The 25,502-nt window shown below is 38.1% G+C and overlaps 2 protein-coding genes across 3 annotated transcripts; one reads left to right on the forward strand and one right to left on the reverse strand.

The window, feature by feature from the left end:
• The first annotated feature begins 691 nt into the window (after positions 1–691).
• Positions 692–5,583, forward strand: LOC139777914 (N(G),N(G)-dimethylarginine dimethylaminohydrolase 1). Of its 2 annotated transcripts, XM_071715599.1 has the most exons (6): positions 692–1,364; positions 1,749–1,851; positions 1,969–2,066; positions 2,748–2,804; positions 3,546–3,641; positions 3,833–5,583. In XM_071715599.1, exons 1-6 carry the CDS (start codon positions 1,107–1,109, stop codon positions 4,085–4,087), a joined length of 867 nt encoding a protein of 288 aa, XP_071571700.1. In that variant the 5' UTR covers positions 692–1,106; the 3' UTR covers positions 4,088–5,583. The 2 variants fall into 2 exon arrangements, with proteins under 2 accessions (XP_071571700.1, XP_071571699.1); XM_071715598.1 differs by lacking the exon at positions 2,748–2,804 and having other exon boundaries at positions 931–1,364.
• Positions 5,445–25,467, reverse strand: Ncc69 (sodium chloride cotransporter 69). The gene is made up of 19 exons (XM_071715592.1): positions 25,220–25,467; positions 24,350–24,656; positions 17,415–17,896; positions 10,794–10,953; positions 10,622–10,717; positions 10,060–10,251; positions 9,787–9,963; positions 9,536–9,675; positions 8,970–9,269; positions 8,559–8,784; positions 8,359–8,480; positions 8,136–8,271; positions 7,848–8,059; positions 7,530–7,771; positions 7,300–7,448; positions 6,870–7,194; positions 6,639–6,793; positions 6,407–6,515; positions 5,445–6,304 (listed from the first exon to the last, which is right to left on the reverse strand). Exons 3-19 carry the CDS (start codon positions 17,682–17,684, stop codon positions 6,169–6,171), a joined length of 3,147 nt encoding a protein of 1,048 aa, XP_071571693.1. The 5' UTR covers positions 17,685–17,896; positions 24,350–24,656; positions 25,220–25,467; the 3' UTR covers positions 5,445–6,168.
• Between the last annotated feature and the right edge of the window lie 35 nt (positions 25,468–25,502).

The following is a 25,502-nucleotide window of genomic DNA, read 5'->3' on the forward strand; positions in this document are numbered from 1 at the left end:
AAATAAACGCCATTTTGAGTCAGAAGAGAAAAAGTTAATTAGTTATCACGATTTTTTTTATTTTCGCGTAGAATAATTACCGCGTCCTGCGTGCACGAAAATTATTCGAGGAACATGAACAGAGAAAAAGTGACGCGAGTCGGAAGATGCGTCTCTCGAAAGCTTCGAAAAATCGTCAGAATTACGCGGGGAGCATGTTGCGGCAGAAAGTCTTAGGAGATGGCGACGTTGAAACGTCGCGTCTCCCGAGAGCTTCGAAAAATATCAGGAGGTATCAGGAATACATGTTGAGCAAGTAGGTATTCGGAATAGCTGCAGCTCTCACCTCTCCTCGGCCAATCAGCGCGCTATAGCAACGGCAGTCCCTTAGCAACCCCCCCTACCGTCGTGCCGCCCATGAAGGCGCCGAAGTAATGGCCGCCCGCGGTCTCCATGGTAACCCCCTCCTAAGCCCGAGTAGCCCGACCAATGAGCGCGCGGGCCGCGGACGCGTAGAGAGGGGAATTTCAAGTCCCGCCCTGCCTACCCGGAGAGTTTACCGCTTACTTCCTCGCAAATGTGGTCTCCTGATAACTCCGACGATTTTCGAAGCTCCCAAGAGATGCGTATTCTAACCTCGCTGCCTCTTAACACCTCCTGTCATGGTATGCTCTTCTAGTAACTGTGACGATTTCTCGGCTCGGAGCTCACGGAGTCGACGCATTCCACATATCTCCGCTACTCCGTACGGATTACACTCGCTCCAATTATTTCCCATCTCCACTTTAATTATTATACGGCGCGCAATTATTAATATTAATTAATAATTGAGAAAAATCAGTGTCACGTCATCTTCGTGAGCGCCCTACCTATAAATCAATTTACGCGCCGCTATTGTCAGATTGTATATATACTCTCATCTTTCATCGCCCGAGGAAGTCGTTATAGAACTTCCTAGCGACGCATTGCTCTGCGAAATTCCTAGCGGCTCGCGGCTGGCAGGCCCGCTCCCGCTCCGCTCGTCGACCCGTCGGACCCGTCATTTCGCGTTGAACGTCAAATCCCGGGCGCGCGACGTGCGTTTACGTGCTCCTGCTCGTCGGCGAGAGAACCGAGAACCTCGGGCAATGCCGCTGCACCGGTATACGCACGCGATCCTCTGCAGGATCCCGTTGTCGCTGCGCACGCGGGGCGAATTGACGCTGGACGAGGCCAGGACGCAGCACCTGGCCCTGGCGCAGCTTCTCCGCGAGCTCGACATCGACGTCATCGAGATGCCGCCCGACGAAAACTCGCCGCTCTGCGTCTTCGTCGAGGACATCGCCGTCGTCTGCAACGGCATCGCCCTGATCGCCCACCCGAGCGAGCCGTCTCGCCTCAAAGAGGTACCTTGTCCAAGATATTAGTTGCTTTCCATTTACATCAAAACTCAGATAATTCTCACTTGTGATGTCATTCTGTCTTTATTATTCATTAATTCCCAAAAAGGATAGAACGACGTCACAAGTGAGAATTATCTGAGTTTTGATGTAAATGGAAAGCACCTATTATGTACTGACTGTCCGAGTTTATGACAGGAGAATGAAAGAATTGAGATAAAACATAAAAATGTTGATTACAATCGTTATAGAGAAACAGATATTTATATAATGCAAAAAAAAACTCATTTATATCAGTAAACTGAGTTAATATTGATGACTGTAATAATTAAGTTAAATCTGGCTTCTTCATTGTTTGTTTTATAATTACTGTTTTGGTCTTCCTTTCAGCTCGATACCATCAGAGCTGTGTTGAAGAAAGAGCTAGAGATACCACTAATAGAAATAAGCGACAAGAATGCCCGCTTGGATGGTGGAGATGTGCTTTTCACTGGTAAATTCTATTTTTTGTATTCAATATTTGCCTTGATATTACTTGTGCTTTTAAATGCATATAAATGCCAGAAATCTGTTAAACTTTTATATTTACTAGTGTGAAAATATCTTGTAGGTAGAGAATTCTTTGTCGGGCTGTCTCGTTTTACGAATGAAGCAGGAGCACGAGCGGTTGCTGTGGCATTTCCAGAATATCCATGCGTACCTATCAAGGTCGGTAATTTTGTAGATTAACGCATTCGTATCATCTGACATTTAAGAATTATTAATATCTCATTTTAAACATAAAACAATCACAAATTTCTCGTTATCTACTGAACATCGCATGTCTCATTAGATTCAACTCATTAGATTTGATGTTAGGGTCACAAAGACATGTATGCGTGTGCTATTACAACTTAAATATGTGTCGAAATTGAAAGGGAAGATATTTTATCTATAATCTTCTATACCTATATACCTACATTCATTACAAGTATTTTTTTATAAGATTTATCAAATATTAGTAATACCTTGTTAGATATTACTTCGTAATCTCTGTGTCTATTTCTGAAAGCATTTTATATCTTATATCTTAACTACAGGATAGAGTGTTTCATTATTATTAGAAGCCACTAGATTAATATCAAGATGCGATTGCTATATTTATTGTATCAACTTTCTTTTATTGCTTGTGTTGAATTTCTGAAAGTAAATTCCTCTTAAAATGAAGCACTCTATATGTAATATTAACGCATGTTTCGATCCATGAGTAACAACGAAAATTTGTGTTTATTCACAGCACACATTGTATATTTATAGAAGGTATAATAATATATGCCTTGCGGATTTGCATCAAACTTTGACGCAAGAATATCATACTCACTCACCTTACTTTTCTAATGTTCATTTAAGGTGGGTGATGGTGGCGAAGAGGTGATAGTGGAGAGTCTTACCTCAGCCCCTCTTCAGGTTTGGGTGCACTAAACTGACCCTTCTTAATATGTCATTAAAGAAAGAATAAAAAAAAGAAAACAAAGAAAATGAATAACTTCACAGGCTAGAAACGCAAACTTGCACGATTTTTTAGAAACTTCTTTTCGTATGTAATAATTTCGGAATTTTATGAATCGCTTTGGAGTTGTGACAAGTTACACAAGGCTTGGCACTTGAATCGTGCACTTGAACAATACCACGAATCTTACTCACTCACCTTAGCATGCATATGATTTAAGCATTTAACTTTAAGCGAAATATTTAAAGATACTCATTTTGTTCCAATCATTGTACAAATATTATGTATATTACGAATTTAGTGTGTAAGCACTTTCAAAGAATATATTTATATTTTTACTATATACATTACACAAAACACTGTGCACGATTTGCTGGCACATTAAGAATTATCATGGACATTATAACGCATTAAGATTATGATAAATATATATCAAATATTTTGGAAAGAAATTTATAAAAACATAAATTATAAAAAGAAAGAAAAAGAGAAGTTTGATTGATAAAATAGTGTGTAGTTTTTGTTGATATAATATAATTCTCTAGTTTACTCATATAATATGATAATGAATTAAGAACATGATATATGAAATAAATGATAAAAAGATTTGTACACACTGTGATTATATAGTGCATTGCAATACTTGTTTAATTTCTCCCATAATTTTTTAGATAATAATTCAATATTTATCTGCTTAGGTGGCTGAATCTAAACGCCTAAAATCGTTGGTTACAATGGCTGGTCCAGATGTTATATGCGTAGGGGCTGGAAAAGAATCTCAGGAAGTTCTCAAGGTTAGTCTTAATTAATATAAACTATGAGTCATTTTTGACATTATTCGAAAATTCTGCCATTTGCAACAAACTTTCATTCAGACTCGCTACACGACGAATATTGCTTTCCATTTTTTTTAAATAAATTTTTTTTTAAATTAGATTTAATTGCAAAAAAGTTTCGATTTTTATTTCTCTCATTTATGATGTAGAGAATCGAGCGGGAGGCAACGTACAGTTACCAAACATTGACCGTGCCCGAGGATGTAGCCGCCAACGTGCTCTACGTGAATGGCACGCTCATTCATCGGTCAGAAGACGAGATTCCACAATCGAGTAAGGTGTTCGCCGAAAAGGTGGAGTTCCCGACTAGATCGTTGCGTTTGTCCGAATTGGCAAAAGTTAGCTCCGGTTTGTCCTCCTGTTGCTTGTTGGTGCGCAGACCGCGGCACATTCGTAGCATTTAAATATGAAAAAAGAATAAGATCTATCCTGCGATGTAATCGCAATCTATGCCACCCGTGCTATCCGCGAACACGAAACAGAAATCTCAGTTTTCTTCTCTCGAACTGAATCTGCGGAGGAATACGATGCAATGCATGACAATGACGATTCGTCATCCTGACATTTTGATAAGTATTTTTTTATTTAATTTAAAAAGTTAGTATCATTTTATATCTTGTAAAAGAGAAAGATTTGAAAAGATTTATATATATATATATTATACATATATATGTATACATACACGCATCTATACAATTTTTATATATTTAGAAAAGTAATATATTCAAATTTTATATTAATTATTTATGTTTATGCTTTTTTTGCAAGAGAATCTCTCTATTCTTGTCATTTATTTAAACTTTTCGTTTACACATATAACTTTCCTTTCCAGCTGCAGCTATAGATTTTTTACTTAGATGACTAAGTATCTTTGCGTTTTTTCTTTTATTTATTGTTTACTTTATCCATCTTTTTTCCTACAATATTCCAAAAAATATATTATAGAATAAGGCTACATTTACATCTCATAGTTCTCGACAGGATCTTTACAAATATGGCACGTAAACACAATATGGCACAAAAAATCGATTTTATATATATATATATATATATATATACACACACGTTATATATACATATAGAGGGGTTGGAATATTGACTTTTATTACGATATGGAATTGAATGAAAATTAATCTGTAATTCAAATTATAATTAAGACTGCACCAACGTCTACATACACGCGCAACGATAGATCATTTTGTAATTTGCAAAGCTTACGCAATTAGGAAGAATATTATCATGTATTATCAGTATTCTGACTCCTGCAATGCATTCGCAACTAGTCTGAAACGTGTTCACATCGAAGCATTCAAATAAATATCTCTGTATCATCTAATGATGTATCGCAAAGTTATCGATATTGTAAAAGCACTGATAGTTGTTACGTTATAACGAAGTTACGTAATTAAAAGTTTAAACAGAAATCGATATAAAATTTCTGTATAAAACTTAGTACATATATATGAAACCTTGTGCAACATACTTGAAACATTCTTAGATGGCGATGCCCTGATAGTATCGCGATGAAAGATATGAAATAGAATTGAGATATACTTTGACACTGTAAGTGTCGCTATGACAGTTTAGCATTTTGTACTACAATAACGTTTAATTTATCTTGTAGTATACGTCTGTAATGCTTTTACAACTTTTATATACGATCACTTTATTTTAAACATTGGCATTTACTCTTTATACTATTTTTCATGACGGAACTTCGTGCTTTTATAAGTATTATATCGAGATTATAAAACACACATATAAAAATAAGCAAAACTTTTAATGCAATTAGTTGTGTAGTATTTACAAAATTTATTACAATTGTGTTCTGTATTCAAAGATTGTCAAAAATTTATAAGTTCAATATATATAGAAATATAAAAGTTTTTATAAAAAGATAGTTGGCTTTCTTAAATATATAAGGTGCAATTTTCTAAATTCGCCAATACCAACATTTCCGAAATTGTTTTGAATACTTCTGTATATAAAACACAGCGTTATTTAAGATAAGGCACAAAAAGTTTACTTGACAAACGATAAAATAATGCTATAAATTATGATTGTCACTTTACTTTAAATATTTATAATATATGATTGATCTTTTTTTACATCTAAAGAGAGACTGTGGAGATTTTTCGGAATCGAGAAATATTTCAGTCATTTAAAAAAAAATAATACAGTCTCACTACATGACTGAACATTTTCAAGAGATTGCTTATTATAGGCACATTCTTCAATAGTGGTTCATTCACAAACGCATTTTCCCACACATTATAATAAAGGCATACTTGTCATTAGCTTGTCACTATTACATATATATCACTGGATGTTTCGTTCTGCCATGGTCGAATCAATTTTTTTCTGCATATATAAATGATTAAGTCTTTCTTTTCGCTTATAATACTGCGATATCGCTATTGTGACTTGCTGTGACGTTCTATATCTTTGCGTATAAAACGTCTTGTCAATCAATTTCACATTAATATTATGAATAAAACGTTAAAACCGATGTATGATTACCCCGAACCAGTAAAAACGGTGGCATGTCACGTGTAAGTGTTTCTAGCCACGCCATGTAAAGAGGCGCTGATACAGCACCTTTCCGAGGCATCGGTAGTGTCCTACAAAAAAAAAATCAATTATTGAAAACAATATATAATAAAGTTAATAGTTAAGTGTTTATATAAACAGTATATAATAAAATTCACGACATAAATACTTACATAACGACTAAATTGGCTTCCATGGAGTTTTCAAGTAATAATTCGCGCAAACGGAGATGTCTATTGGTCTTTTCTTTCATCGCCATAAGTTCCGAATCTTTAATAACATCTAAAATGAAAAGATGAAATTGTTACATACACTGACAAGAGCCTAACAGCAATCTATTATATAGTTAGTTCTATTTTATTTTATCCTATTCATAGAATAAACTCATAAAGAAATTATTCATACCGTCGTCGGAATTTTTCGAATCGGCTGTTTCCTGAAAGTCAGCTATTAACGAGTCAAAGAACGTCTTTGTACTGGCTTGTGCCGGCTTCGAGATATCCGGTATGACTTTCAAGGCGGAATAGTCTATCCGGAATTTCGACAGGAGACTTGCCACGCTACAAAAAATTAATATTAATAAAAAGGATTATTCCGCGCGATTATTCCTCAGAAGTCATCATCAAAAATGTTTACCTCCTTTGCTCATACTCCAGTTCAGAGTGCTTGTTGGCAAGTGCAAATACTCTCAATTTGCTGTTAGACCAATTACGCCTCGTGCTGATAATATAAGGTAATAAAAGCGTTAAGCCACCGTCATCGTAAAGCCACCATACATCGATAGTACCCTTCTTATGCTTCCGTTGAAACTTTGTTATTACATTAAGTATATTCGTAATTGGTACTATATTTGGTCGATTTTCGCGCTGCTCCTCAGAAGACGGATTGGGATATTCGTTAATTGTTTTCGAACGTCTCGGCGCGGGACTGCCAGGGATCGATATGTCAGACGTGCTGCTAGCTGCAACAATAATTTATCATTAAATGTCGCTATATACATAAAGTATATTAGATACATTAGATATACCTATATAAAAGAACAAGAAAATATAAGCTTTTTTAAAACCTTGACTAAGCTGCGAGAAACTCTGATTGCCCGGTATCGAAGTAGGTGAGAGTCTCCTTGGATCTTCGACATCTCCGACAACCGCACTACAATCCAAACCTTCCTGAAGCCGAAGAAGCGCCACTGCTATATGCATATCTAGAGCCTTGCTGCAAAGTATAAAAAAGATTACCAAACTAATCTCTCTACGAAATTGCAAGTTAATTAAAATGTGACACACGAGGACTTACTGCATGACGTTGAAGTACATATTCAGATTTTCCCGCAGACAGGTGGCCCAATCTTGCTTGTAACCCATTAGCAGGATATTGGGCCTCATTTTCCCAAGTCCAGCGGCTTGTAGGAGCGAAGTAGCACCGTCTTGGAAATTCGAGTTGTCCACTAGCGAGTAAAACGCCTTGATCTTGTTTGCCCTGAGCCAGGAAGGACAGTTCTGCATCATACTATTCCGCGTTTTGTACGATATGGGCGTCTAAAACACACGAATACAAGATATATTATCTGTCAAATGAGCAAATCAAGTCGATAGGAATGGAAATAGACGATACCTCAATAATATGGCCGCAAATAAATAAACTCTGATGTTTAGTAATATGATGAGCGAAGTCGACGAGGGACGATCTCACGTTAGGCGCGCCAGTAAGAACTAAGAGTTGCGGTCTGTAATTTTTCACGTGCTCTTCCACCCGATCCAATTGCTGTACAGCGGTCAGCGCGTTATTGTAAGTCTGGGCCTGTGTGGTCGAGCCCCAATTTACATCTGTAATATGTTTTCGTAAAGAACACAGTGCGGGAAAAAAACAGTGCTTAAATAAATTTCTGTTGTATGAAATTACCAGGTTTTCTGTATGAGACTACTAAATACAGTGCTAAGACTGCGCATAATGTTATTAGAGCCGTCCACCATGAGATCAGAAACATCACAGAAACGCAAAGGATAGCACCAGCGAGACTGAGCCACATATTGTAATACTAAAAAAAGAACAGAATATTATTACTAAAATAACATATGAAAGTATAATAACGCCGTAAAAATGTTATATTTTTACGCTAAAATACCTTGAAGGTTGGTCGCCATCCGATTGGCTTAGCCAAGGAAGCATGAAACGTACTGAAATTGATAAGAGTGTAGGCAGCCAAGAAGAAGTTTGAAATTAGCGGCGCGATCGCGTTTAACTCACCTGAAAAAAATGATGTATGTATTCGTTTCTGAAATAAATTTTTCGGTAAAAATTCGGTATTGTAGAATTACTACTCACCGATCAAAATAAAAGCGACGGCGATAATAAAAGTTAGTAAATAACCGCGAATCGGCTCCTTATCTTTTTCTCCACTAAACCACGAAATTCCCGGATATAATTTGTCAAGGCAGAGAGCTTGAAATACTTTCGGTGCTGAGACCAGCGATGCTAAGGCACTTGAAATCGTCGCCGCGAAGCAGCCGGCATAGATAATAGGTCCAAAACCAGAAACTAATTGGATCACCTACGAATAGTTGACAGTGTCACTTGTCTATTTTGGTTTTTGCGTCTAACATTTCTTAATAATTGATAATTTTATTACCACATCTCCTTAAATATTAGCAATTATTTATTTCAGTCTTATTTTCATTTAATTAATATCTTCAGAGATCAGTCTTATTCGTGAATTGTATTAATAATTTTATGCACCTCGAAGCTGTTGTGGCTGCCATACTTGCATCCTGCGGTGCAGTTAAAATCCGTTCCATATACACTCCAACTGCGAGTGATATTTTCGATAACTGTACTGTTTTCAATCTCAGTGTCATTGTCTGCGCCGAGCATTGACAGGGCCAAAAGAGAGCTATTGTGCGTCGTCCATAAATCAGTAACGTTGCCGGACGCGTCTCGCATAACGGTACCGCCGACCATAATTGCCATCATTAAGTATGACAACGACGTCAAGAGAATCGCGAGTAGCGTGCCTTTCGGTATGGCTGTTTGCGGATCCTGTCAAATTCAAGATAAGATTTAAAAATGGCACGAAACTTCCGCGTTGACATCACATAAAATACTCGCTGATTTCAGCAATAATCATGATGATTAAAAAACGAATTTTTTTATCATTTATCTACAGAAAAAACAATTTATCACAGTATAGAAGATATCTTTAATCGAATATGCAAACACTAATGAATAATAAAATAGATGCATAAATTACATCATGAGTCAAGCATTAACTATAAATATCTCCATAGACGAAAGGACTAAATCACCTTCAAGTCACCAGATATATTCGCACCTGCCAGGATACCTGTTGCCGCTGGGAAAAAAATGGCCAAGACTGAAAAGAAATTATGTTTCACGCCTTCGTGACTTCTATAGTTCGGATATAAATTTTCCTTGAACAGCTTAGCTGTAAATTACAAATAAACGACAAAATTAATAATTATATCTGTTAATTACGATAGATTTGTAAGATAGTAATGCCGGAAATACGCATAAAAAAATGTTGACGCGACATTACCGTTGTATCCAATGAATCCTTTAGCCCTCTCCGTCTCGTTCTTGGGGCCCACGAAGGTGCCAATAATGAAATCGCCAATAGCCACAAGGAGAATTATCAACAACAATATTTGGGCCTTTGCCTCCCATTCCATGCCGATTATAACGATTATCAGAAGTACAACTATTGTTATGCTGCCTGCAAATCCAATGCAAATTTAATTTGTGTCGCGCTCGACATGACTTTAAAACGGGGATTAAAAGCGCCATAAAGTTCAATCGAACGCTTACAGACCTATGATCCTGATGTCTGCGGTTGCACAATCGATTATGCAGGCGTCAAAAGGACGGAGGCAGTCCACCAAACTCTCGCAAAAACCAACTACATACATGGAACAAGCGACAGCATTCGCCAAGGAAAATATAAGACCTATAGATCCGCCAAACTCAGGTCCCAGTGATCTGGAAATCATGTAATAGGTTCCACCTGCGAAAGGAGAAATATACACGTTTCGATTAACCGTGCTGCCATTGCATCGATACAATAATTTGTCGAGACAGTTTGCACATATGCAAATAATTACGAAAATATTTAGTCTAGTATATGTAACATTATCAGTCGTATAAAAAAATCCGATAAGAAGGCGATCGTTGACTTTAATCACCTTTAAACAACGATAAAGAATATATTGCAGTGAGATAATTAAATTAATTTAATTCTCTGTCAGACCTAAATTAAATATGTGAGTTCTCCTCAAATTATAAAAAATGATTTTTTTGTTCATTCTTCTTTCATTTCCAATATAGTAGATATTTATTGTTCCGTTATTTAACGCTTCTTTGATAAGGCCATTCACCTCCTTTGATGAGACCGTTGGTGCTGATCGCCGACATCGACAAGGATGTGATCGTCGTGACTACTGTCGTCGTGAGAATCAGCAAAATAGCCTGGCCTGAAACAATATCGACGACATTAAAGTCTCAAGAATCCAATGAATCGAAAGGATGATTCGACGATAAGACACTCACCTATTCCGGTCTGTGCTACGACCCAGGAGAGTCGCAGAAAAAGCATTACCCCCCAGATGTTGAGGAGACATCGCATCAGCACTCCTTGGATCCATCCGAATTTCACTCCTGGCGCCATGGATTTCAGTTGCGGAACAGTTAACGTATGCGAGCCCGAACCCTGAAAATAAATCGTTCGATAAACTGAAAGTTCTGAGGACCAGTCTTATCCCAGAAATAGTATAGAGATTTACAAAATAAAACGTTGAAAAAGTTGACGCTTATAAATTAAAAGAAATATAAGAGATAATTTTAAGAGATAATTTTTTGTATCGATTTTGCAATATCAGTAGAAGTTGTTTTCATATATATTCGTTTATTTTAATTTAATTTTGCTTCAATCGTTATTTAAATCTTATTTAAATTTAATTGTGATCAGATTTTTATTTAATTCTTATCCGATTTTAATGTAATATTTTCTTGTAATTCCCATTTAATTTCAAGAATGCATTATTTATCACATTTTTTATATCGCATCTGCAATAGTTATCCTACATTTTAGTCTCCTCTTTTCCACATTGCATTGTCCTTTATTTCTCTGCATATCTATTATTCTACTCTATTCCGCTGCATCGTCAGCAGATCTGCGGATTGCCGTTCCGCGTTCGCGCGCATCGTGAGAACATGTAACTATGCGAGATTTAAAGTTGCTTAAAAAAAATTTAAAAAAAAAGAAATTAACAAAGTCTCTTCAGGAAGAGCTTTTCCAAAGCGTTGCAATTTCGTATGCCATCAGAGTCGACTGCTTTTCCATGCACATCGCGTATCGCGTAATCGCGCCTATAAAGGATACGACCGGCTCGTAATTATGCTCCGTGTCGTTGAGATAATGTCTTCATCAATCCGATGGGATAATCGACGTACCGAGAAGCTTCAAGGTCAGCTCTCTAAATGAATCCAAACGATTTCTTACAGATGTCGAGGCGGCGATTTCGCGTCTTACCGAGCAGCTGGCCGGTAGGATCCGCGGCGAGCGGATTAGCGCGTAAATTGAGATTCAGAGGCGATTATCGAAGGCATTGAAGGTGACTCCGATCTCGAGGAAGGGTCCGCCACGGCTCGGCCAATGAAGTCTTAACGATTTACGTAACCGAGCCTCGTGTAACCGGCAACGGTACAGCGATGTCTGGTGTCGCGGAACTTTTCGCGAATTGCACGTAGGATTGCTCAATTAGAAAGAAATTGGAAATATCCCTGAGACATCGTGTCTGAAAGACGTTTAAGTCCTTATCTTCTTGTCTTATAACGTATGTTTAAAAGCACCAACAATCGTTATCGATGATTAATGACTTCCGGACGGAACGAGCTTTGCTGAAACATTTACAGAAGCCTCGGAAACGAATGAGTAATCGAAGAGTTAAATCGAAACTTTTAAAATATCAACGCAAACATGGTTGCTGTAGAGAATAGATGCTGTATAGAATCGTTTGTGTATAATAATTTACATCATCAGATGAGTGATTAATAACAAGGACTGGATCAATTGTTGTCAATTCGATTTTGATTGGATTGCAACTTGTTCTCTTGAAGGCTTATGTAGAACTCTCTCTATCTCAGATTAATCCATTCCGTGATTTTCCATTACATCTTCGAATATCCTTGCATTGAGCTCCGGTATTATCGTGTAAAATTATCCTTGCACATCTCCATAAAATCAACTTCACAATTTTGTCTTTCTACTTCATTTTCTGCATTTTAAATTGCCGAATTTCTTAATTCTTCTACTATAAATCGATCCTTCTCTCATTTGAACATCTATTATATTACAAAAAATTTATCTTTTTATTCCTATCGTAAAAACTTGTAAAAAATATACAACACTATTTAAAAAATAGACAAATTTTTAAAAACAGCAATAGTAACTTTTCAATCAAGAATTTACATGTACATCGTACGTATCGTACGCACACAAGGAGCGTAAATGGTTTACGACGGTGTACGACACAGAGAAAGAATAAAGACCTTCTATACAGTAAGCCTTCTTTCATGCATATGCTCCTCGTGATATGCTCGTATCTTCCACTACGATATGCCACATGCATATTCAAATAATGTAACACGCTTATCTGTCAGAGGCTCGTGATTTATTCGGAGTACGCTTTTTACTGTGCCCATTGACACTGCCACATCGAGCCACAAGTGTAAACGTACGATTCAATCGTTCAAGTCGTTCGCAAAACCATGTGAGTAACAGAGAATTCTGAAAAAATAAAAAATATTTGACAGCATAACTTCTATATCTGTATCCCTTTTATGTTGCATCAATTTTACGTAAAGCATAAGAAACAATCTTTAAAGATTTGAACGGAAATCCACCTCGCGTGATAGATCTAATTTTGTGTGACAGCTGATCTGTCAATTGCGATCGCGAAATGTAGTCATTGAAACTTTTTGCACTATTCTCATTTAGTAATTATAATTACTTGCAATTCCGGAAATTTTTTATAATGATAGGCATCACGAGATTAAATTGAAACTTTTCTTTTACAATATGCGAACTCAACATAACATGTCACGCTATCGATATAGTCGTGTATTAAGAATCAATCTCGCGTGTAAATAGCGGTAAACGATATTGACATTAAGACAAATCTATATCCCATTGAGTGCAGGACATAGATATACAGATCCATTTGGTTCAATTTACATCAGATTCTTATCAAAATATAACGTTTCTTTTTACGGGAAATGTTTGCGAAGGTATTTCTTTATTATGAATCTGTTAAATTTGTCTCGCTATCTTTTCAAACGTAATTAACACTTAAGCCCAGTATAACAATGGCCTTTAATACTCTAGTGCAGGTAATCAACTTCTCTTATTTGTATCGCATAGAGCTACGATCCAAATAAAAGTAGAAAATCGCTAATTACAGCCAATTAACAACATCAGCCTGACCCGAAAAAGTGCGTCACATGACAAGACATGTGAGAGACATGTCGCTCAATTATTATTAACAGTCCGTTTACGACGAGAACTCGTGACATAAATTCGTTTATCTAATTATCGCGATATTTATCAACGTAACACGTGGTAAATGGGTCCATTTGATCCTCCAAGTGTCACAATTCTGGATCTTTCGTAGGGATTGATTCCTCGGACGGGAATTACGTCGCCTTAAGCGCGTGGCGAGCTGATTGGGGTATTTGTCATCATCTCGAGCGACGGACTTTAATTGCCCGAGCGAACGTGACGGGTCCTCAGTTTTGACCCAACAGTTATGTACCGCGGCGAGTCACATGTATACTGTATTGCAACGTGTACTCTGTAATCCACGTCTGAAAAACTTCCTCGCTCGCATTAACGAAGCGTGACTAACGGCGCAACATCTGTTGCATAGATAATTCAACTTAACACGTTGAACTCGACATTTTCCATATACTTCTCGCATTGCGTCATAGTGTGTTGTACTGTACATGTATTATTTTATTTATTATCTGTCCATTGCAAGCATATCCGCTATCTGAAATTTTTTCGCTATTTTCGCAATTTACGCTAATATTACATACATATTTTTATTTTATAGTACACAGTTATTATTTATAGTACACTCTGAATTACACTTCTGAATATCTTTTTAATGACTGTTGATATTTTTTCGTTATATTAGAATGCATTTTTTATGAATAAAATATATTGATTTCTTTAATAGATTTCAAAATATATTTCGTAACATTTTAGAGTTCGCGCGTGTGAGTGTTTTCCAATTAGTTTCTTACTGGCACAAGACGATTCGTTAATATTTATGCCATGTAGAGAGCAAGCCATGGCCTACGTGACGTTTTTTCTGAATTTGTTTAAATACATATATACTTATTCTCCGTGACCCAGTATGCAATCATGTCATTCTTTCACGTAAGCGGTCAATCGTGTAGTTTTATCCCCTTTCTCTTTAGTCGTGAGTCTCTTCTCGTATGAACTAACTAAATAGCTTTTTATAATCTATAAAATATTAACAGTAAAGAAATCCTTTATGTTCATCGTCCTATTTAATTGAATTTATTGTACCGAGCAGCCTGTATATTTTTTTTTACTAATTGCGCGACATGTAAATCTCTCAAACTTGCAATTGCAAGAGCGTTAATTATTTTAAAAGACAAAAGTGTAATGTCCTTTCGGAATTTAAAAAGTAATATGTATAATGGAACCGTATTATTTTTCCCAACAGTGCAAATATTTATCGCATGCAAAACGTCAGATAGATGAAAGTCTGCATTATTTTTGCCTTGCAAGAATTTTAAAATTGCTGAGCAAATAAAAATTCTTACGGGCATTGCCCAGCGGAAATCGGCAGCATTACCAAACCCGACCGTACGATATACGTTCGTATCTGAAGTATCACAAGGACAATTGGCATTCGCTTCACGCTTGGATAACGTTTTTGGGCGTACCAGACTGATTCATAGCACAAAAAGAATGTTGCGCGTAATGAATCTAACTGAGTCATCTTCTCTACCCGCGTTAATTCGCTTGAAAATGCAATACGTGTATGATTGCAGTCATTGCTACATCGATGATGACATTCCGAATTAGGACAAGACTCTCCATCTAATTGTAAGTGACGTGAAACTAAACATCCAAATTACATGAAAAAAAATTAATAAGTTATTGAGAAACAGAGAAACATAGATTTTAACCATTAATAATTCTATGAATATTTGTCACGTAAATATATATTAATGCTTATAAAAAAATATTATGTCCAATAATAAATTACAAAGAAGATACGTAATTAATACTAAATTAGAGATTAGACTTGTTTAATTTTAGTAATCATTGTGCAATTGCAATTAGTGCAACATCCGTGTGTCGTATATCTGGAACAATACTCCTAAAAATACAAACTACGTACTCGAAAGTAGTCACTGCAAATATTTGACGTCGCGTTACACCGGTGTTACACCGCTTGATAACGGTGCTCCGTGGCATCGTAAAGTCGTGCCGTTGTCGACGAATCATCACATAAGGCAATAAAAATTCAGTGGTACGTTCCATATTTACGTTCGCGGTATCGCGTTTTCTATTCTCGCTCGAACGGACAGATAAATAAATCGAAGAACTTTTCCGCCTGACTTTTGCCGGGGACGGAATCTCGGCGCCACGCTTGCGTTCAACGGCGAGTTAATTGCACAATTAACAATCTCTGCAATTGTGCGATGATTTACGAATCATTCGAGCGAGCGTAATTAATACCGTGTGTCGACCACGCTGGCAAAACAAAGGGGCACGCACGTGCTATCGTATTACGCGCTGTATACTGATCGCTATATAATCCTAGAAAAAGAGCTCAGTGATAACATCAGTGATAGCCGAGGTGATAACGGATAAAACGAAATTTCTATTTACATAGCAAAATTTTTAATCGTAAACAAACATAAATAAGTTTTTACAGAGCTTGGACCGAAATATATTTAAAGAAAATTGAAAAACAAATTAATTAAAATGAATTTGTAACTATTACGCATGCAACTTCATCTTTTTTAAATTATTAATTTAAATAATTTAATAAGGCAAAGATCAAATTTTATTACACAGGAAATCCGATCGTGCTACTAGCGTGTACGCTTCCTTGGGCTATCTTCTGGAGCATATACATAGAAACGCGTGCATGGAGCTATAATCATACGGCGGCAGATACTACACATTACACACAGCCCGCATGTAAGATTCCTGTTTAATTTTAGATATTCATTCTACGCGAGAGAACGGGGCCGTAGATAACGAGCGAAAAATTGAGAAGCGGGTGAATGTCAGAATACACGTGACGCATCTCCGCCACGCGAGAACGCGTGTATTATTCAAGGATTTGCTCGACGCGTACCGGTGCACTGATAGATTTACATTTATCTCGCACCCGTATGCGTGTACAATACGTGTATCTGCCTTTTACCGCGGCGCCGCGGCTTAACCCTTCCCACGTAAGGCTTTCTTACATTTGAACATTTCTCTCTTCACGACTGAACTTTATGCCTTCCGAGAAGTTCATTATGCAACTCGACACTCGCATCTCTGTCGACCTGGCAGATTTTTATCGTAAAAAAAATGATCAATTTTAATCATATTAATGAACGAACAATTATAAACACAACACGCAATACGCGAACTTTCCTCGCGATGTGTCATTCGTTATCGTTATTGAGTTTCGGCTTATCGCCAATGTCCCGTACTTTTCGCTTCATTCTTGTACCGTAATCATGTGGAATATTAACATTTCTTGCAATCTTTGCTATGTCGTCATTGTGTAAAGCGTCTCGCAAAATAAAAATTCTAGACCATATCATAATCATTTTATATTGCAGCGTGTTGTATGACACTCGCAAATGTTTATTTTTTTTTGCGTAGAGACAAATTCAATCGATCGTGTAAACTGTAAACGAATAAGCAAAGTAGCGATTGTATAATATAAACTGCATAGCAAAGAGATGCGTGGCGCATTAATTTCGCCCGAAATTTTGTGCCGAGAGGAAGATTCCGGATATCGTACCGAACTTTTCGAACGCCAAAAACATATTGTATCAATGATGAAAAAGTGTTCAATTCGCGCGGCAACAATGTTGCCTTCGGAGAAGTCATTAAGGCCTCACCTTGTTGAGGAGAGTGGGATTGTGCAACTCATCCAAGGAGGGTCTGTGGGCTGCCTGGATGCTCATGATGTTCCTGTAATTGTCTAGCCTGGGCAGGGCCTCTCTGGTCATATATCTGAGAGACTTCTTGGTCTCCTGCTCGCCCAGGAGACTGGCCCGACCTTCGAGACTGTCGACCCGATTCACGTGGAATCTGGTTCTTCTCAGAGGATTCAACTCCACCGACTCCGAGTCGGTATCGCCGCCGTTTATTCCGTTTTCGTGCGCCATGTCTCTGCTGCTTTTTTTACTTGCACTTCTTCCTTTCCTTCTGCTCGCACAGTGACTTATATTAGACACCGCACTGCGATTCGGTAGCTCGAGGATCGAGTGGCCGCGTGTACAATGGTCGATCAAACGGCAATCTAATTTCTCTCCGGTTTCCTCTTCGAGAATTTATCGATTCGCCAAGGCGGTCGCCCGATAACATCCGATGCGGTCACCTGTCGACAATCATTATTCGAATGTTATATTTATCCTTTCGTTTTTAGACAAATTTAGACAACGCTTTTCATCGCACTAACTATTATTATTATGTTAGCATATATCGTTGTTGAATAAAAGACATTTTATTCAACAACGTATTGAATAAAAGACATTTTAAATTATATATAATCGTGTTGTTTTACAAGATATACTTTAATGTAATATCACGTATCTACAAAAAGATTCTGCCTGTTAATTATAAAACATTATACTTAACAGTACTAGATAATATTTTTAATTAATAGATTGATTCGATATTATATAATTACGATAGTTAAAAAGCAAAAATAGAATACTATGCCGCAATTAAAGCATACAGCTCATTCGACTTGACATAATGTTTGATAAGACTTAATCAAATACGCTTGTCTCATATGAAATGCTTGTGTCTATATATATTAATCGTGTCCATATTTGAAATTCCAGCGAAATATCTCGACATGGAAGATATTAAAAGAGTGGACATTTCAGCGAATCTAATAATGGACGAGGTATTTCTGAAAAAACATTTTGAATTCCCAATTTTATCTACAAGACGAGCTCGATCTTCAGATAAAATTTCTTGGAATAGCCTACGCATGAATGTATCACAATTAAAACCAGAATCAATATCACTGACTATTAATATTCGTTTCTAACGACATGTTATTAAAAGTCGATTACTGCTGAAAATTAATGTTTAATACTCGAGCGCTACAGAATAAGCGTACAAACTGTTGGCTATCAGCAGCCTGCCCCCAAAAGTAATAGATTAATTTTTTCCTGAGAAAGATCTTTTCTGAGAAGTCCGAAACAAAAGAGCTTCCCTCAAGGGTTCAAGGTGAACAGACACAAAGCGGAGACCTTTGGCCTTGTCCACCTCGCGACAATTAAGGAACACCGCGCGTGGGTGTGTCAATTATTATGAAATTACCCTTGCCTCGTAACGTTCGCGATTATCTTTGATCCCTGGTGGGTTTAATACATTAATTCATCTAATTAGTGAACAAACAGACCGCGCTTGGTCGTTTTCCATATCCGTGACACGTCGCCTCGTTCCCACGCGGATGCACGTGTGACAGCGCTTTCCGGCAGTCAGACTCCTATCGAATCATTGTCACCGTGGCGATTACGAAGCCGGTAATATCGTCGTCCTTAATCGCGGTACAAGGATCTACGCCGTATGCACTCGCTGCACAAACACGAACCGTTCCTCTGTAATCCCGAACGGGGATACAAATTATATATCTTCAGCGGACCTCGTGATAAATCTCTTCGTTCTTAAAACTACAGAAAGAAAATACAAAAAAACTTGAAAGAGACAATACAATTACAATCATTACATAATTATAGCTAGAAAGATTCTTAGTTCTTTCTGTATTTCCACAAGCTCTAGAGTTTAGACAGTGATAAAATTACTGTCGCGTTTTTATATGATTTAAGATAAATTAACACAATTTTTTATCTTCATACTGGTGAAACGATTAATGCCTTTTATAATGTATGCGATCATCGCAAGGCACGAAGTCGACTGACGTTAATACGCTACCGATATTCCACGTGTGCGTCAATCGACTAAGCGTTGCGAGCGTGACTAATTAATTCGACGTGACATCTCAATTTAATTCGCGAGGAGTTGACGCGAGTGTCAACGTAATTTCCCTCATTATGTACTCCGATCGCGCCGATTGTTTGCGCCGCGCCAACGGGACCAAATCGGCCGCATATGAGTGCCGCGACCATGTCTTAATTATTAGCAGCTAAACAAACGACGCGAGGGCAAACGATCCTCGAATCGCGGGATCGAACTGTTTGACTTCGTCGAACAGCGCCTCTTTATTATCGCTGGCGATCGCGTCGATTTTAAGGCCGTCGTCGCGGCGCCCGCGAGGCGCGAATCAGCCCGAGATAAATCGTCGGCGGATTGCGTCGAAAGAAAATAAAAAGAAGCAAATCTGATGGAAAAGAATACCAATCTTGAGAGAGATAAAAATCTACGGCGCGATGCCCGACGAGTCCCGCCATTGAATGGTACAGTCGAAATTTTTTAGACAATTTTTCTCTTCGACTTCCGAAATGCGTCCAATAGAAGGATCCACTTCTTAGGGACTTCCAGAAAAGGAGTTTATCTCAATTTCTGCGCCAGAACCGAGAAAAAAAGAGGGAATTATTATCGAAAATTGAAAGATTGCCAATCAGTTCGTTGATGAAATGATTTTCCCAGTTATTCTTGCGATCGTGGATTACCCGGCGAAATATGCTAATCGTCGAATAGATAGCGACGATTTTCGAATCATTATCATCTAATAGCGCGGCGATGCGCGAAGAATGTCTAATGCCCTCTCGTATTTCTTAGATATTTCTTAGAATTGCTGATTAGTTCCAGGGAGACGTTCGGCAGCTGGAAATTTTATCCCGAATTATAATATACTCTTAAATCACACAAATTACAAATTACAGATGTTAGAAGCCATTCAAAGCTACAGTAAAATAATAATAACAAACTCTTAAATCTAAATCCCGACAAGTTCTTGAAATGAAACGGACGTATGTGCTGTTAATCTCTTAAATATCCTTGATTAGCGATAATTGTATCGTTTCTTGTAACGCTTCATTAACTTCAGTTTCACCGCATACAAAAAAAAAAGATATCGTTTAACAATGTTACGTTGACGATCGGTCTCTATTCCGCGTAAAGGGTTTTAATGCGACATAACCGGATATTAACTCCGCCGAGGAGTGGTTTAAACCGGTTCACGCTCGGATTCAAATCCATACTTAATTGACGGGAATCTTTATTAAACCGCCTCCGGATCGCGCCGGGTTTTATTCTGTATCGGCCATCAACCGGCCGCGGCTCGAATTTGAATAAACCAGTTTGCGATGAGCTCAAACTGGACGCGTTATTATTCAACCGTAAACCGTTAACTGGTGCTTCAACGCAAGACATAGGCTTAGGGCCGCGGAAAGAGGAGCAAGAAAACTGCAATAAAAAAAAAACTACGAAACGAAAGCGCGTCAACCTGCAACCTGCAATTTATTTGACGATCGTATCTCGATGACGCCAGCAGGCCCATTTACGTGTAAACCATCGCGGAACAATACAATCTGGACAATGGACATTCCTGGCGCATCCTGATCGAGACTGCCATTCCGTCCTTTCCGACAAGACATGATCCAATGCCGATGCTGCGCTAGCTATTCTAAAGAGACCTACAAGTAAAACAAGTAAAACAACCATTTGCCGGTGCAATTGGAATTACAAACTTTCGGCATAAATGCGGCCGCGAGCCATGTGGTCCTCGTAGACCACGCCTGCTCTTGTATTTTTTTCTTTCCTTTTTTTATGGGAGCATTCATCGCTAGCAGCGAAGCGTTACGAGCATCATCAGCTGGCGTCACCGAAATCCACGGGGTAGATGTTTTCACTGACGAGCCTACTCGTGGCTGTCTATAAATTATTATTTATCGAAACAAATAGATATTTTAATCATCTACACGCGAATTATTACTGTCCCACGATTGTATCATTTCATGCCGGAGGAAAATAAAATATTTTAAGGTCTATATTAGGGCGCAAATTACACGTTCTGTTATAATTTAGGTGTTATTAAATTGGTATGCATTTAATAAATTAAATGCGTTAATAAATTAGTAAATTAATAAATTGAACAAATTGAATTGATTAAAAGCCTCGATATAAAATTAATCATGTTTCTCAGATTATAAAAAAGATCCGGGGAAAAATCGAATGCGAACTGTTCCAAGAATGGACACCTGTCCAAAAATATTTTTTCTTGAGATAATCCGTTATTCAAAAGATTAGATTAACATTTTGTCATTGATGGAAGTTAATTCCTAAGAATTAAGCTACATCAGAGGTTTACAAATAGCCGGAAATTCTAAAGACTTCGAGGAAATGCCGAGGTTCTTTTTTCATAGAAAGAGAGAGAAGTTGAGCGTTCCAGAAGCTCGAACTGTAATCTGCTCTATTCTCGGCCAGTGCTACCGCTTTTTGCTTCCTATCCCATCATTTCCCATTAGGTAAGATAAGAATCTTATCCCAACGATTCGACCGCGAAATTCCTAGTAGCGATGGCTTTAAACGCCGACTCTCTCTCTTTCTCTCTGCATATTTCTATCAAATTCAACCAACATGGACACTACCTAAAACTAATTTATTATAAATATAAATGATATCTTCAAAAGTTTCCATAGAACTCATTTTCTAAATTTATCCGAGAATGTAAGTAAAAAAAGAAATCGAACCAAATTCTAGTGACGTTAAAAATTCCACCGTGGCCACAATTAGCAATGCATCGTATAAACAGCTGCAATGAAGAAAGATTACAATGAGAAAAAATGATACATATCGTTAAATATAACTTTGCTAAAAATGTAACTCACAGTGGTCAATGGTTTACTAAACAAACTCTAAACTCAGATAGCGCTAGTCCGAAGATGGATGAGGCATTAAGAACTGTAAAATTCAGTCGATCAGCTCGTTCTTTGATCTCGTTGCTAACTACCATTTATCTCGAAAGTTTGTAATCGCCGTAGGCAGGCCAGTACCTTGGATTTTGTTTCTACAATCAAAGATCCACGTCTTATGTGTTCTACGTGGCATCGACTTCGCGGCGTCGACTTCGCGGCCTTTCGCTCGATTCTTCGAATTTTGCCTTTATAAACGAAGGTCGAGTGCTCTCCGTCTCGCGAAACGATTTTACGGGCTTTCGCCTTGCTCTTCAGATTTCCCTCTTACGAATCGAAGGTTGTTCCTCGAACCGACTCTACTGTTTGCATATCGTTTCTTCCCTCGGCTCTCGTTTTGTTTTAAGAACAAGGTACGAGCGAGATTAACAAAGTGGCTTCATAAAAAAATAAATCTTTAATTTTGACAGGGTCTCGATCTTTCTTTGTAACATATAATAGTTTCAAAATACTGGTGAAGAAAAGCGAGTCAAAGGAAATAAAAAATCTGTTTGAAAAGAACCAACCAACATGGATTTCATCAAATATCCATTGCATCTTGTTGGAGCACATTCTAGATTTTGGAGACCATCCTGCTTTTATGTTACCTCATAATTTTCAAATGAAGATTGTGATGATAGAAAGAAGTGTAAAGCGTAGGAAGCGAACACTTCGTTCGCTTCTTTGGAGACAATTAATATATTCTTTCAATCGCGCCAGATAAAAATTGAGAGATTAAACGAGATACAAGAGACAAGGTAATACATCACTTTGCGCGAAATCGCGGAACAGAGGATGTAGAAGAGGCGGACGGACTTTTAAAAAATCGTCGGCGCGCTTAGCAACGCCGGCCGATCGCGAACGGTGCCGCGGCCTTTATTGCGAATGCAAACGTTTCCACACAGGGCCGGTGCAAGGCTAACGGCAAACGATATAGCAGTCTTTTTTGACATAAGAAAACGAACGGTAATCGAAAAAGTAATATATTGGGTTTTAGTTGTTTAGTTAAAATTTGATGCAAGAGCTAGACTTTTTCGTTTCCCAAGAAAACTTTTACATCAATTTGCACCATTTCACATAACAATAATAATATTAATCTAGATATCCTAAAGAAAGAACATATACAGACGTGAATAATTTTTTTATCTACAAGTATAATAGGGAGTGATTCTGTAAACAAAGGATAATCTTGGTTGAGCAAACTGTTTTGTCATCGTCTAGTCTCTAATCGATACTACGATTAATGAAAAACAGGAGTGGAAAGAACAGAAAGTTGCTTAACGGTGAGTCTTTATAACAGAGAGTATCTTAAATCTTAAACCGGCCCTGTGCTTCCACGCGTTCGCTCTCGCACGCGACCGGCTCGTTTGGCCGCCCGCCCCGGCGAAATCGAGGGACCGCATTCTCGCCGCGCATTCGACGCTAAACGCGGTTGGTCCAGTCCAGACTGGTCATCCGTCTCCTGTCGCCTCCAACCAAACGTCAGCCGAGCGTAAAATTTCTGGGTAGCAGAAGAAAAATGTCTTCTGCTAAAAGGGAGAAGCTAAAGAATTGCATATTTATAAGATAAAATTCGAAACCGCAAACCATATTTAGCGTTGAATGCATGGCGAGAAACTCGATCTTTGGCTGTTCACCTTCTCGTTCGCTAAACTCGCAATCCTGTAGGCAAGGGATCCTCCCAAACGTCAGATTTGCGGCTTCCTCATAACCTCGCACCCCATATATATTTATCTCCCAGTTCCTGTTGAGATATAATATATCGTTTTTTCTGTGCTCTATCCATCTACTGGGCTTTTCGAAACCTCGATCATTGCGCCGAGAACAACGGGCTACCGATTGAAAGCCTTTCGCTGTTGCCGTCTCTTCAACCGGCACTGACCGCCAGACCCGCCGACCGGCAGGGTCGACACTAGACACGTGTGCCTCGGGTGTGAGAGCGTGTGTATCGACGTACGTACGTGTGAATCGATGAGTGCGCGTGCACGCCAGACGTCGCGAGCACGTGCTGCTCGTGTCACTTGCGACTGAACTGTGGGGAGACTCCGCCGTCTCTGCACGTCCGAACCACGCGAAATCCCGGTTCTTACTGACGTGACGGACCGTTGCAGAAATCCCCTTTACCTCGGGCCTCGGGCCTCGCGACACTCGCTGACTCGCTCCGATGCGTGAGCAGGGACCGGCAGACCGGCACACGCACCAACGCACCGTCGGCGTCGCCGGTGTGCAGTATTGTATCGCGCGGACACTGCACCCCTCTTGCAAATTCTGTAATGTGAACTCGCTCTTTACACAATCTGTAGATACAGTCTACCATGCCTGATATCTTCATTGATAATTTGCGTGAAATTGTATAATATTCAAAGTGCTATATATAAGATTAGACGTTGTATATATATGTGCCTAGAAAACAAACTAGGATAACTTGACTTTTAAAAAGAAAACGTTGTCATTGTTGTCAATCGTTGAAATTCATGCGGAATATTTTATTTATATATATAGATAAACTATCTCCAAAAATACATTCAAATAATTTCTCGAATAATTTCTTATTTGTGTAGAATTTGCTCCAATTGGCAATAACATATATTTCTCATGAATTTCATACTATTATAATCATATTCTACAGATATCCTACAGAGATAAATAAAATTATCATTAATGAGTCAGAACACAACTTGTATAATGTCAGAATTGCATTTCCCAATGTAACTGTTCTTAGATCTCTCGTGAATAATCAGATAAGTCTTAATTAAACGTCATTTATAACGTCACTTAAGATCCTACAGATTCTCAAATGATGACTCGGTACTTAAAGATGTGACACTTACATGTGGTTGTGTGTGGGTTTTCGCGACGCATTCGATTTCGCGTTAACCGCGCTACACCACTGTTGTCATGCATGACGCATTTATCCCGAGCATTTGGCACTGATATATCTACATATTGAAGCGTTATTCCACGTGGCTCGCATGTGCTGAACAAAAACCCCTATCACAATTTTAATTCTTACGTTGCAGCCCTGTGAAGCAAAATTTTCTTATATATATATATACAATAATTGTTTGGCATTTAAATTAATAACAATGCTATAAATAAATTGCCACGATAGTA

The sequence above is a fragment of the Temnothorax nylanderi genome, unplaced genomic scaffold (assembly GCF_030848795.1).
Source record: "Temnothorax nylanderi isolate EJ_2023f unplaced genomic scaffold, tnyl_v1.0 TNYL_tig0168_pilon, whole genome shotgun sequence".
Lineage (NCBI taxonomy): Eukaryota > Metazoa > Arthropoda > Insecta > Hymenoptera > Formicidae > Temnothorax > Temnothorax nylanderi.

Bases quoted from the DNA above. Each gene is read 5' to 3' on its own strand.
- LOC139777914 (XM_071715599.1), top strand. From the start codon at position 1,107: ATGCCGCTGCACCGGTATACGCACGCGATCCTCTGCAGGATCCCGTTG. The intron at 2,067-2,747 runs GTCGGTAATTTT...TGTTCATTTAAG, and splicing joins ATCCATGCGTACCTATCAAG to GTGGGTGATGGTGGCGAAGA. The intron at 2,805-3,545 runs GTTTGGGTGCAC...TTATCTGCTTAG, and splicing joins TTACCTCAGCCCCTCTTCAG to GTGGCTGAATCTAAACGCCT.
- Ncc69 (XM_071715592.1), bottom strand. From the start codon at position 17,684: ATGGCGCACGAAAACGGAATAAACGGCGGCGATACCGACTCGGAGTCG. The intron at 10,718-10,793 runs GTGAGTGTCTTA...ATATTGTTTCAG, and splicing joins CGTAGCACAGACCGGAATAG to GCCAGGCTATTTTGCTGATT. The intron at 6,516-6,638 runs GTATGAATAATT...TTTTCATTTTAG, and splicing joins TTCGAAAAATTCCGACGACG to ATGTTATTAAAGATTCGGAA.